The sequence below is a fragment of the Pantherophis guttatus genome, chromosome 6 (assembly GCF_059756535.1).
Source record: "Pantherophis guttatus breed Tessera chromosome 6, ASM5975653v1, whole genome shotgun sequence".
NCBI lineage: Eukaryota > Metazoa > Chordata > Lepidosauria > Squamata > Colubridae > Pantherophis > Pantherophis guttatus.
The window spans coordinates 79197461-79211781 of record NC_142068.1 but is presented as its reverse complement, the minus strand read 5'-3'; the positions used below and the strand labels follow the sequence as shown (position 1 = coordinate 79211781).

The 14321-nt window shown below is 40.6% G+C and overlaps 1 protein-coding gene across 1 annotated transcript in view; it reads right to left on the bottom strand.

Annotated features, from left to right (window-relative positions):
* The window catches only part of CDH23 (cadherin related 23), a 635835-nt gene that overhangs the window by 131317 nt on the left and 490197 nt on the right, over nucleotides 1-14321 (bottom strand). The window contains exons 28-30 of the mRNA XM_087872188.1: nucleotides 14096-14156; nucleotides 11381-11529; nucleotides 261-396 (exon numbers count right to left, since the gene is read on the bottom strand). Of these exons, the coding sequence (XP_087728314.1) occupies nucleotides 261-396; nucleotides 11381-11529; nucleotides 14096-14156 (346 nt within the window). The remainder of the gene's footprint in view (nucleotides 1-260; nucleotides 397-11380; nucleotides 11530-14095; nucleotides 14157-14321) is intronic.

Sequence of the window (14321 nt, the reverse complement as noted above, 5' to 3'; positions counted from 1 at the left end):
TGAAAGAAGCTATCCGAAAGCTTTTAAGTAGCTACACTTTCTGTTCATCAATATGTGGGTGATTTTACCCAACATTACAGGAACTGGAATTTATCACAAAAAAGATATACATTTTAGGACTCCTAACATGGCTCATACATACAGAAAGCTCTAATACTTTTCCTCCAAAGATAAATCAGGACAGGATCACTAACAAAGAAGACTATTCAAACTGCACTGCAGTGGCCAGCCAATGTAACTCTTCTATGGAATAACTATACCTGTATCACGATCTGTGGCCCGGACTACAGCAACAGATGTCCCAATTCCAGCGGTCTCTCGCAAACCCAGCCGATTATATTGTCTTTGGGTAAATATTGGTAGTTCATCATTGACATCTTCCACATAGACTATTACCTGGGAAATGTTAAAAATACAGATCATTTATTTGCCTGGAACCTGGATGGGGGGGAAAAAAATGGACACAACATTCGTATTCATTACACCAAGATAAAGGACCGTATATAATTTTTGACTACTCTGTTGAGAAGTGCACTTAAAATCATGGGTTGGGGTGTCAGAACTGCCACCTCACGCCTGTTCTCTGCAATCGCTTCGGTATCGGTCTGCCATGGACCCTGGGAGAAGGGTGAGAGGGAAGGGCAGCACTTGGGGAGAAAGTGAAAGTTACGGTGCCTGCCCAAGATGGCGTTTCAAGGTCGCTGCATGATGAACTGGTCCAGAATGCGGCCGCGCAGGTGGTTATGGGAGCAATTTGTTGTACCCACGTGACACCCCTCCTGCGCGAGCTGCACTGGCTCCCAGTGGTCTTCCGGGTGCGATTCAAGGTGTTGGTCACCACCTTTAAAGCGCTTCATGGCATTGGACCTGGATACCTTCGAGATCGTCTTCTGCCACCAGTAGCCTCCCACCGGCCAGTCCGCTCCCACAGAGAGGGTCTCCTCAGGGTGCCATCGGCCAAATTATGTCGGCTGGCGACACCCAGGGGGAGGGCCTTCTCTGTGGGAGCCTCTGCCGTTTGGAATGAGCTGTCCCCAGAAATTCGTAAAATCTCTGATCTCCGTGTATTTCGCTGTGCCCTCAAAACCTTGTTCCGCCAGGCTGGGCTATCAAGGTAAAGATTTTAATTGGGTTTTTAAAAATGGGATTTTAAATTTGGGGTTTTAAATTAAGCCTATCATTTAATAATTTTAATTATTTTTTAATTTTGTCTGTCTTTGTGCTTTTAATCAGGCTGTACACCGCCCTGAGTCCTTCGGGAGAAGGGTGGTATAGAAATAAAATAAAATAAAATAAAATAAAATAAATAAATAAATAAATAAATAAATAAATAAATAAATAAATAAAATAAAATAAAATAAAATAAAAAAATAAAAAAATAAATAAATAAATAAATAAATAAATAAATAAAAAGAATGCAGCTACAAGCCAGCCTATAATCAGAGTAGCCGTTTCCAAAACATCTTCTTCAAAATTGATTGGACGATGGGGGACCAGCAATGGGGGAAAACCATCCATTCACTTGGGATTTTGGCGTGCAAATTGCAGTTCTGGCTTTTCACTAGTGTATTTCACTTGGCTTCTAGTAAATCATACCTTTCTCAACCCAATAGTGTTAAAGATGGTTTTTACTTGACAGCCTAAGTTAAGGCAGGTCTGACATGGAGTCAGAACCAAGTTGAGGAAGTGGCATCAGGACAAATACAGAATTAGAGTTTGCAGGTATTTATAACTAATTCAATAGAGTTCACATTACTACTTCCTCATAATTAATAAGAATTTCCCAATTTTATCACAATACACATTGCAATTTGGTAGAAAATTTCAGAGACATGGAAAGTCATACCCAGCAACTATATGTCTTAAGGATATGAAACAAGAAGCTAGATACTATATAGAATGATGGAGATGGGTTGTGTGATTATTGTTCACTCCTGGATAATGTTATTAGCGAAGGGCATTTGTGTTGGGGTTTAAAACTGGCTATAATTTTTAGAAATGGATGGAGTTTCAACAGCATGTCTCCAGCTGCCTTCTTGATTTTTTTTTTTTACTCCTCCTCCACCGTGTGGACAACCTGAGGAGTTGTTGTGGCCCGCCAGCAGAGCTGGCAGCAGATTTGGAGAGTGAGGAGACTGGGGAGGAACATGGGCCAGTCCTGGAGTCTGGGGAAGGCTCTGATGAGGGCTCTGCGTCCGAGGCAGAGAGGGGCCAGGGCCGCATGCCAGTTATCAGCTGCCTTTGGAGCCAGACTTCAGTGAGGTAGACGAAGAGCTGGAGCCTGTTCCCAGTGTGCGCATGCGCAGAGTTGCCAGATGATGGGAACAGATAAAGAACAAGGGTCGACTTGGGAGTAAGGTAAGGTGACCAGACGTCCCGCTTTTGGCGGGACAGTCCCGCTTTTGAGCAATTTGTCCCGCGTCCCGCAGCGTTTTAAAAAAGTCCCGATTTTTCATTCTGCCTCCTGAATCCCCGCTGATGGCTAGAGGAAAAAAAAACTCTTTAAACTCTTGCCGCGGGGCTTCAAAGGGCCGACCTACAGCTGATCAGTGTTAAAAAAAATGAATAGACCCATGCCTGCAAAAATAGAAAAAACAGCCCCTGTTAACAGCTTCCGCTAGGTTAATTAGCTGCAAAAAGTTGCAAAAAGTTCCTGGAGCAGATTTTTTTCCCCCTAGCTATACTGAAAACAAAGGCGAAAGCGAAACTAAACCTGCAACATGACAAAATGAGGCAGAGAGAGATTTCTTTCTTTTTCTTTTTCTTTTTCCTCACCAAAAAAGGTAGGTACAAAACTGCAAACAATGGGAAATTTTGGGCAAAAGAGGAGAGTTCAAGATTTTAAAACACAAAAGAAAAAAAGCTCTATTTAACTAGGGAATTGTAATAATTGAGATACTATTAATAATTGTATATTGTGTTGAAAGCAGAAATGGTTAAGTTGTGGTTTGGAGGAATATATGGGGGAAATTATTTGGTTTATTATTATTGGTAAATATAATTAATTGATTTGTAAGAAATTGGATTGCATGGAAATAATTGGAATATTCATGTTCATATTGATTAATATACAAAAAAGATAGTTATATAACTAATTGATTTATATTAAAATGTTGAATTTGTATTAAACAACTGTATTACATAATTACATAATTAACCAATGTGAGGATGGATATAAAAATAGATGACAATGGGAAGGGGTATAATATAGAATAGAAGGGAAAAATTGAATTTGATTAAGATTAGAGATGAGGATGAAGGGTAATATTGTTTTTTTTTTAAAAAATAGATGAGGAATAAATATGGCAAAAAGGAAATATAGAAATTGTAAATTTAATTGAAATGACTAAACGCTGTTTAAATTTGTGAACCAGCCACATATTCTGTTCAAAGAAAATACATTGTATGTTTGTATGTGTGTTTCTAATTATTGCCATTTATTCATATTTGTTCTCTTTTATTCTTTAAAGTTTAACAATTCATTCTTAATCTTAATATCTTTATATTTGCTTGGGGTTGGCTTTCTTCCCTTTCATCTTTTTTATTGTACAGCAATCTTTCTCCTCAAACCTACCACCACTCTCTTTTCTTTCCTTCTTACTTTCTCTTCCCCCCACCCTCTTTTTCTCCTCCCTACTTCCTCTTCCTTTCTCCTTCTCCTCCTCTCTTCCTCCCTCTCTTACCCTCACTCCTACTCTAATTTCCATTCCTTCATCCCTCTCTATTGCTGTATCCTTTAATGCATATGGACTACTCAGAGGGCTGAAAAAGTTATTTTTGACTGGTCCTCACACTTTTGACCAGTCCTTGAACTTATGACTGTCCTCACATTTTACATTTTTGCCCTATCTTGTCATCATGGTGAAGAGAAGCAGTTGTGAAATGAGTGACATGGTTGTTAAGAATGCTGCATGGGCATAAATATGAGGATGGTCATAAGTGTGAGGACCAGTCAAAAGTGCGAGGACCTGTCAGAAATGACTTTTTTCAGCCCTCTGGTTAGTCCTTTTGTGCATATGGACTACTCAGAGGGCTGAAAAAGTTATTTTTGACTGGTCCTCACACTTTTGACCAGTCCTCGAACTTACGACTGTCCTCACATTTTACATTTTTGCCCTATCTTGTCACCATGGTGAAGAGAAGCAATTGTGAAATGAGTGACATGGTTGTTAAGAATACTGCACGGGCATAAATGTGAGGATGGTCATAAGTGTGAGGACCAGTCAAAAGTGTGAGGACCTGTCAGAAATGACTTTTCAGCCCTCTGAGTAGTCCCTATACACATAGCCATGGCCACCCGGTCACATGACCAGCTAGCCACGCCCACCCAGTCACATGGCCTCCAAGCCACGCCCACACAATAAGTCACGCCCACAATGGTGTCCTTCTTACCAATGTTAAAATCTGTTCACCTTACCCTATACACATAGCCATGGCCACCCGGTCACATGACCAGCTAGCCACTCCCACCCAGTCACATGACCAGCTAGCCACGCCCACCCAGTCACATGACCAGCTAGCCACGCCCACAAAATAAGCCACGCCCACAATGTCCCTCTTTACCAATGTTAAAATCTGGCCACCTTAGAGTAAGGCCACAGGTGGATGATGAATGGCCCCTCCCAGAGTGAATAAAAGAGGAGTGAAAGGGGAGTTTGCAGGAGACAATTAGTTCATTCCTGCACTCTTGCCAAGTATTGCGGTGTCTGAGAAATATCGGCCTGGCCACTCTCCAAGTCTGATAAAGGTCAGTGATTGTGAACTATCTTGAAAGACTGTGGGAGAGGAAAGACTTTGCTGGAGAGGAATTCACTGTAAATTAAATAAAAGGGGTTTTTGTGGGGACAAGGAGTCTGCTTCGTGGTTTGGGGAAGCCTAGGTCAGAACAGGAATATGCCGGTTAATGTCACAGAGAAGCAGAGGAGTCAAAATGTTGCTGCCCACTGTAATCGGCAGAAGAAGCAACGTAGAAGAACAGGAGGAACAATTGCTACCAAAAACGGTCAGATAAAAGAAACCCAAGCCTGGACTAGAACTGTAACTTGAGAAAACATATCAGACAAGAACCTCCCTAATTTTCACAAAGATAAAAGGGAAGGAGGGGGCACCTTCACATTTTAGGGTACCACTGATGGGGTTGTAATATTATATGATTATATATGTGGCTATAATATAGTATGATGATGAGAAAGAGCTACTGTCTTCTGGGGTGGGTTTTTCAAACTCAAGAGTACCAGATAGGGAAAGGGAACATTTTAGAATTCAGAAGACAGATCAAGGTTTGAAAGGGCCACATTTGCTGATTTGAAGAAGCAACAGTGGTTGTATATGCATGTATAGACCAGGGGTGGGTTCTAAAATTTTTTACTACTGGTTCTGTGGGTGTGGCTTATTTTGTGGGTGTGGCTTGATGGTCATGTGACAATTCTTTAGGATTTAGCAGAGGTACTGGTCTAGCAGGCTTTTAACTGTTTGCAGAGCTGTACCAGTCTACCCATTTGTTTTTGGAGGCCCCGGTCTACTGATTTGTTTTTGGAGGCCCTGGTCTACCCATTTGTTTTTGGAGGCCCTGGTCTATTCATTTGTTTTTGGAGGCCCCGGTCTACCCATTTGTTTTTGGAGGCCCCGGTCTACCCATTTGTTTTTGGAGGCCCTGGTCTACCCATTTGTTTTTGGAGGCCCTGGTCTATTCATTTGTTTTTGGAGGCCCCGGTCTACCCATTTGTTTTTGGAGGCCCCGGTCTACTCATTTGTTTTTGGAGGCCCCGGTCTACCCATTTGTTTTTGGAGGCCCCAGTCTACTGATTTGTTTTTGGAGGCCCTGGTCTACCGATTTGTTTTTGGAGGCCCCGGTCTACTCATTTGTTTTTGGAGGCCCCGGTCTACCACCACACTGCCTTTTAACACTGATCAGCTGTAGGGCGGCCCTTTGAAGTCCCGCGGCAAGAATTTAAACAGTTTTTTTTCCTTCTAGCCGATCAGCTGGGACTCGGGAGGCAGCAATAGATTGGGGGTGGGGCCAAATAAACGGTAAGAATAACACCGGGGGGGGGGACGGGAGGGCCCAGCTCCCGAACAAAGAGAAACAGTTCAGTGACATCATATCGTCACCGCTGCCGGCTCGGCTGAACCTGGCCAAACCGGGAGGAACCCACCACTGGTACAGACACAAAACCACTTCTCATAATGGCATATATGAAATTTCCTTGCAGTCAGCTACAAATCCATATTTCTCCACCAGCCAAAAGGAATTATTCTGTCTTTAGCAGAATAATTCTGATCTCTTTTGCTAGGAATATGCCAAGTTTACAGTCTTTTGCCTAATATTGACCTTACGAGCAGTCACTCAGAAACCATTCAAAGTTATAACGGACCTTCCTTGGGCTACTTACAATCCGGATTCGAAGTCCCAAGGTTATTTCCCCCGCCCCAAGCAGACTTTCAGCAACTATAGGTAGTTCTCAACTTACGGCAGCAACTGAGCCCAATATTTCTGTGATTAACTTAGACATTTGTTAAGTGAGTTTTGCCCCATTTGACAATCTATCTTGCCACAGTTCTTAAATGAATCACTGCAGTTCTTAAAGTAGTAACACGGTTGTTAAGTGAATCTGGCTTCTCCATTGATTTTGTTTATCAGAAGGTCGCAAAAGGTGATCACATGACCCCAGGACACTGCAACGGTCATAAATATGGGTCTGTTGCCAAGCATCTGAATTTTGATCACATGGGCACGGGGATGCTGCCACGGTCGTAAGCGCGAAAAAAGATGTGAAAGAGTCACATCTTTCAGTGCCATTGTAACTTCGAACGGTCACTAAACGGAGTGTTATAAGTCGATGAGTACCTATATTCAACAACTGATTGGTTAGAAAAGGAGGCAACAGAGAATCCTTTTAAAGGGGAGCAAATGGCATCAGGGATTGCAGCATTGTTGGTGGCCTTTGCAATGACATCAAGGGCATTCAAATATCCGCAGTGGGTGTATATGGCTAATCCTGTTCAGTGGTGGGATTCAACATTTTTTTAATACCGGTCTGTGGGCGTGGCTTGGTGGGTGTGGTGTGGCTTGGTGGGCGTGGCAGGGGAAGGATACTGTAAAATCTCCATTCCCTCCCCACTCCAGAGGAAGGTTACTGAAAAATTCTCATTCCTTCCCGATCAGCTGGGACTCGGGAGGCAGAGAATAGATGGGGGTGGGGCCAGTCAGAGGTGGCATTTACTGGTTCTCCAAACTACTCAAAATTTCCGCTACCGGTTCTCCAGAACTGGTCAGAATCTGCTGAAACCCACTTCTGCTGGCTATACTGCAAATATTGTTCAAGCCAGCCAACGAATAACAGAATTAATGAACAGCAATACAAATATTGGCTTCAAAGCAAAAACCATCCACACCTAAAACAAATGAAGCTTCAAGGATTGTGGGTTCCCCCCCACCCGCTTTAAAAATAATTCAATTCGATAGAAATTCAGCCATCTGTAAAATCAGAAGTAAGTAGCCTGTTGATCAACGTCTATTTCTAGCTGCAGCCATCACTGTTACTACGGAGGAGAGAAAAGCCCTATTAATATCCTCTAAAAGGAAAACAACATCTCTCAGAACAATACGAACGAGGGAAGATGAATAATGGAATACGCCATGCCTTTTCTGAAGACTTTATTAGATCCCGCCTAACCATTCCGTTATCAGCAGTGAATGTCACCAACAAGGCACTGAATTGTTAATTAGGAAACATATGAAATAATGAAAAATAGGTTGGAAGATTATTGAATATATTAAGCATAAATAAAGAGACTCCCAAATGTATCATTGGTATGAATGTGAGATCTGTTTAAGCAATGTATTCTATTACAGGAGCCTGGCTCTCTATTAGAGTACTTGTTAAGCTGTATTTATCTGCAGCCATATCTATTTGGAATGGAGTATTGTTTTAATCCAAACAATGTTAGAAGATACAACGCATAGGACATCTGTTGCATTAAATAGGTGAGCGGGAGGAGCAAAAGAATTTCAAAGGGTCCCACTGTTATGTCCTCCTCAAAACATATTGACTTTGAACCCGAGACGTAAGTACTCAGCATCTACTCTGTAGCTACTTAGTATCTCATTTTTTTTTTTTACAATTTAACATGAGATAAAAATTCGACCTACCCTACAGGTAGTTCTCGACTTGCAACCAGAGCTGAGCACAAAATTTCCACTGTTAAGCAAGACAGTTGTTAAGTGAATTTTGTCCCATTTTACGACCCTTCTAGCCACATTGGTTAAGTGAATCTCTGCAGTTGTTAAGTTAGTAATACCATCGTTAAGTGAATCTTGCTTCCCCACTGAATTTGCTTGCCAAGCAGTCACAAAAGGTGATCACATGACCTCGAGACAATGCAATTGTCGTAAATCCATGCCCAATTGCCAAGGGTCTGAATTTTGATCATGTGACCATGGGGATGTTGCAACGGTCATAATTGTGAAAAAGAGTCATAAGCAGGGGCGAAATGCTCCGGATTTGAACCAGATCACCCGATCCGGTAGCGATGGCGGGGGTGGTTCAGAAAACCGGTAGCAAAAATCCCCGCGCCCCCCCACCATGCTCAGCTGAGTCAGACGATCATCAGAGGTTTTTTTTTTTTACTTTTAAAAGCATTTTTTCTACAACCTCTTCTGACGAAAAAATGCTTTTAAAAGTTTAAAAAAAAGCCTCTGATGATCGCGCGGCTCAGCTGGGATCGTCAGAGGCTTTTAAAAGCATTTTTTTCTGCAACCTCTTGGCCGAAGAGGTGGTAAAAAAAAATGCTTTGAAAAGTCTCTGACGATCCCAGCTGAGTTGCCTGATCGGCAGAGAGGCATTTTTTAAAAAGCCTCTGTGACGATCCCAGCTGAGTTGCCTGATTGCCAGAGGCTTTTCAAAGCATTAGAAAAAATGCTTTGAAAAGTTAAAAAAAAAAAAAAAGTTGGCCACGCCCATCCAGTCACATTACCCCCCCCCGTCCCACCAAGCCACGCCCACAGAACCGGTAGTAACAAATTTTACATTTCACCCCTGGTCATAAGTCACTTTTTTTCAGTGCTGTTGTAACTTTGAATGTCACTAGATGAAAGGCTGTAAATCATGGACTATCTCTAATGATTATATAATTTAGAGAGTTTTTTTTTTTTAAAAATAACAAGGTCATTTGTATTATTCATCCTGATCAAGAATGACACTTAAAAGTTAGAAAGGGGATGGAAACTAGAGAGAAGGGGGATTAATGGAATACACATCTTTAATAATAAGAGGGGAAATCAGAATTTGAATGATGGTAGTATTAAGAATGTTTGAACAATATGGTGATTGGCATAAAAATAACATGCTGAAATAGTGAATAATTAAATAATGGAATATTGTAATTTAACATAATGCGTATTACTATTAGAACCATATAAGTCTGTTAAATGTAACAAATATGATTATTAATATTTTATTTGTAGTAAAAAGAACGACACTCAGAATATGGCGATTGGCATACAAATAACATATTGAAATATTGAAAAACTAAATAATGGAAGATTATAATTCAACAAAAATATGTGTACTATTACCAGAACTATATAAGTTTGTCAACTGTAGTAAATATGATGAATATTATTTTATTTATACTAAAATATAAGACACTCAGCTGCCACACTGTTCACGCAATGATATGTTTGTAAGCTAAGCTGGCTGGAGAATTCTGGGAGTTGAAGTCCACAAGTCTTAAAGCTGCCAAGTTTGAGGACCCCTGATTTAGAGTGACACGTTGCACTTTTTATCCTGTCTTTTTGCTAAATGGCTTAAATGTGGGTCTCTTATTATTTTATCCCAATACAATAGTAATCCAATTAGACAGATTGCTCTGAAAGAGAGGGAGGGAATGGGTGGTTCCATACAGCTCATTGGTCTGGAACCCGCACTGCACATCGGACATTAATACAATTGGGAGAGTCCAGAGATATTTCACGAGAAGAGTCCTCTATTCCTCTACCTGCAATAAAATACCTTATGCCACCAGACTTGAACTTTTGGGCTTAGACAACTTAGAGCTACGCCGACTTCGGTCTGACCTAAGCGTAGTACATAAAATTATCTGCCGCAATGTCCTACCTGTCAATGACTTCTTCAGCTTCAACCACAACAATACACAAGCAAATAATAGATACAAACTCAAAGTAAACCACTCCAAACTCGATTGCAGAAAATATGACTTCAGCAACAGAGTGGTCAATGCCTGGAATGCACTACCTGACTCTGTGGTTTCATCCCCAAACCCCCAAAACGTTAACCTTAGACTGTCTATTGTTGACCTCACCCCATTCCTAAGAGGTCTGTAAGGGGCGTGCATAAACGCATCAACGTGTCTACCGTCCCTGTCCTACTGTCCCCATTTATTCATATCAATTTCCTGTGTTCATATTCATGTTTATAATTATACCTGTTATCTTATATATGCTTGATAAATAAGTAAGTAAGTAAGTAAGTAAGTAAGTAAGTCTTAAGTGAAATCTATGGACAACTGAGGACTCTAATTCATACTCATTTACAGGATTCCTCCAGTGTATTGGTGATATAACACCAAATACACATGGGAAAGACACCGGAAGATACTATTTTAAAACAATATTTATTATATTTTGTATATATTCATATTTATACTTCTTGTAATCCATAGGTGGACTCTCTTCCAGAACTGCTGTATATAAATATTAATAAATAAGCATTTAATTGTTCTAATAGGTTGCCTGCTGTTCCCCATCCTGCATCAGTTAAGGAGATAGGTTGCTGAATCAATTGAAAAAAAAGACCAGAGAAATCCTACTTAATTATGAAACTTTAGAACTAGCTTAGTTTTCTATTAACTGGCTAACATTTAAATATCTGCTGAACTTAGGTACAAATAGTTTCAACATTTTATTTAATGATTTTAATAATTTCCTTTAATAATATCCACTATAGAAAATTGCATGTATTGCATGCATTGTTACTAAACTACAAGTAAATCTGATATAGCAGTCTGCAGAATCCTCTATTATAAGGAAAAAGAGACAATGGTATTGAGAATGGCATTTTCATTCATTTTCATTCTCAACACCAGTTGGCAATGCAGTTCCTCTAGACCAGGGTCGTCTGGGCCGGATGCGTCACACACTGGCCATGGCCACGCCCAGTTTAGTGAAGGGGAAAAAAACTCACGATATGTCACATGACGAGGCCATGACAATGCGAGTTTGACATCTCTGCTCTAGACAACATTCAATCCATGATATCATTGGGTAGGCATTATTGATGGCATTAATTTAAAGCCTCGTGATGAGGGCCGCAGCCTGATAAGGATAGCTGATTTGTAGCATTTGGGGAAAAGATCTTACCCTGACAGAACTTCTCATTGGTCCTTGCTCGCTGTTGTAAGCCTCCACCTCAAGAACATGCGATGAATTTTGCTCTCTATCCAGGGGTCGTGTACCCCGCATGACCAGCCCATTGCTGGGATTGATCCTGAAATTGTTGAAATTGTTTCCTGTTGATAAGAAAGAAAAACTACCAAATAACGCATATCAGGGTGACATCACGGTGGAAAATTTACTACTCCATCCAGTTCAACCTCAAGATATGTAAGAGATAAAGACAGTAGAGAAATGTTTCCCCTATTTGCTCATTTTAAGGTTGGATAGACTTCCAGAATTCCTCAAAAAGCAATGCCCCGCCTTTTTTTCTAAAGCGCCCACATCTTAAAATGGGTAAGGTGAAGAAACACTGAGAGAGAGAGAGAGAGAGAGAGAGAGAGAGAGAGAGAGAGAGAGAGAGGGAGGGAGGGAGGGAGAGAGAGAGAGAGAGAGAGAGAGAGAGAGAGAGAGAGAGAGAGAGAGAGAGAGAGCAGACAGACAGACAGAGGCTTTTGTATCAATTCATTAGATAAAGGATGACTTACTATTTTGCTCCATTTTAGGTGGAAAATCAAATAATTCAGTACAAATGACAAGGAGGTACAAAAAAAACAGGTGAGGGAGGGAGGGAGATATCTTATAATATCACAAAATGTCTTTGGTAGGGCAAGTAGAAGTTGCACAAGGACAGCACCTCTACGCCATACATTAAAGTACGTTAAAGCTTCCTTTTCCATGATCCTGGAAAATAGGTGTTTCTGCTTTAAAGAGCTGCTACAACATCATTTTCCTCTCCTCCAATTTGCACTTTAATTAATTGCACAGAGATCTTGAGTTCGCAAGACGTCTATGGCACTTTCCCCAATTTTTCCTGCTTATTGCAACCCTTTGCTTATTCTTAATGATTTACAGTAGCTGAATGCACTTGGAAAGGATCATGATCATGATATTATGCTAAGAGAAATAGATAGCAGGGTTTTTTTTGCAATGCACATAATCCCTGAGCTACGTTCACAATTGGGACCAGTATCTCAGTTGTTGAGCAAAGTGGTCATTAAGTGAGACATCATGTGATTGCTTTGACTGTTCCTTCCTTCAGTGCCATTGAAATTTAAAATAGTTACTGAACAAAGGGTTATAATTTGCAGAGTACCCATATATCTCTATCTTAAAGATTATAAAACACGGGCTGTCAGGTTTTAAAAAGGGAAGTTTATTGCAATTCCATTACACAGTAAGTTAGATACAGTTGCAAGAAAAAGTATGTGAACCTCTTGGGATTACGTGGAGTTTTGCATGAATTGGTCATAAAATGTGCTCTGAACTTCATCTAAGTCACAACAATAGAAAAACACAGTCTGCTTAAAATAATACTACACAAACATTAGATGTTGCCATGGTTTAATTGAACATAACATGTAAACATTCACAGTGCAGGGAGGAAAAAGTATGTGAACTTTTGAACTTAATAACTGGTTGACCCTCCTTTGGCAGCAATAACCTCAACCAAACATTTCCTGTAGTTGCAGATCAGACCTGCACAATGATCTGGAGTAATTTTGGACCACTCCTCTTCACAAAACTGTTTCAGTGTAGCAATATTCTTGGGATGTCTGGTGTGAATCACTCTCTTTAAGGTCATGCCACAGCATTTCAATCGGGTTGAGGTCAGGACTCTGACTGGGCCACTCCAGAAGGCGTATTCTGTGCTGTTGAAGCCATTTTTTTGTTGAATTACTTGTATGCTTTGGGTCATTGTCCTGTTGCATCACCCATCCTCTGCAGAGCTTCAGTTGGCAGACAGATGGTCGTACGTTTTCCTGCAAAATATCTTGATAAACTCTGGAATTCATTTTCCCATCAATGATAACAATCCGCCCAGGCCCTGAGGCAGCAAAGCAGCCCCAAACCATGATGCTCCCTCCGCCATGTTTTACAGTGGGGATGAGTTTTTGATGTTGGTGTGCTGTGCCTTTTGTTCTCCACACATCGTGTTGTGTGTTCTTCCCAAACAACTCAATTTTGGTTTCATCTGTCCACAGTATATTTTGCCAGTAGTGCTGTGGAACATACAGGTGCTCTTTTGCAAACTTCAAACGTGCTGCAATATTTTTTTTGGACAGCAATGGCTTCCTCCGTGGTGTCCTCCCATGTCCTCCATTCTTGTTTAATGTTTTCCTTATTGTAGATGTGTCAACAAAAATGTTAGCATGTGCCAGAGATTTCTACAGGTCTTTAGCTGACACTCTAGGATTCTTCTTTACCTCATGAAGCATTCTGCACTGTGCTCTTGCAGTCATTTTTACAGGACGACCACGCCTAGGGAGAGTAGCAACAGTGCTAAACTTTCTCCATTTGTAGACAGTCTGTCTTACCGTGGACACATGAACATCAAGGCTTTTGGAGATATTTTTGTAAGTATCTTACAAAAGTATCTTAGATGAAGTTCAGAGCACATTTTATGACCAATTCATGCAAAACTCCATGTAATCCCAAGGGGTTCACATACTTTTTCTTGCAACTGTATATTAGAAGTGGAATCCACTCAGATTATTTATCTCAATCATTTAAGTCTGGATGGAAATAGTACAGCTGTACTAAGAAGGAAACTGGATTTAGGCTGCATGGGAGTCAGTATGGTTTCAAAGGATATATATTCAAAGCCCTTACAAAATATAGATATCCAAAATATCTATTTACCTCTGACAATTCTGTACCACACGCGGCCATTCACACCTTCATCTGCATCTGTGGCTTTCACCTGTTAGAAACAAACAAGAAAGAAACAATAATGGAGCTGTTTTCATGTTGAATCAAATGCCAGCTACTTCAATGTTTATTTATTTATAATGCTAGTATCCTCTCCTTGTCAAAGTAGCCCCAGGGCAGCTTACATTTGATAAAACATAAACTTATTTTAAGAGTT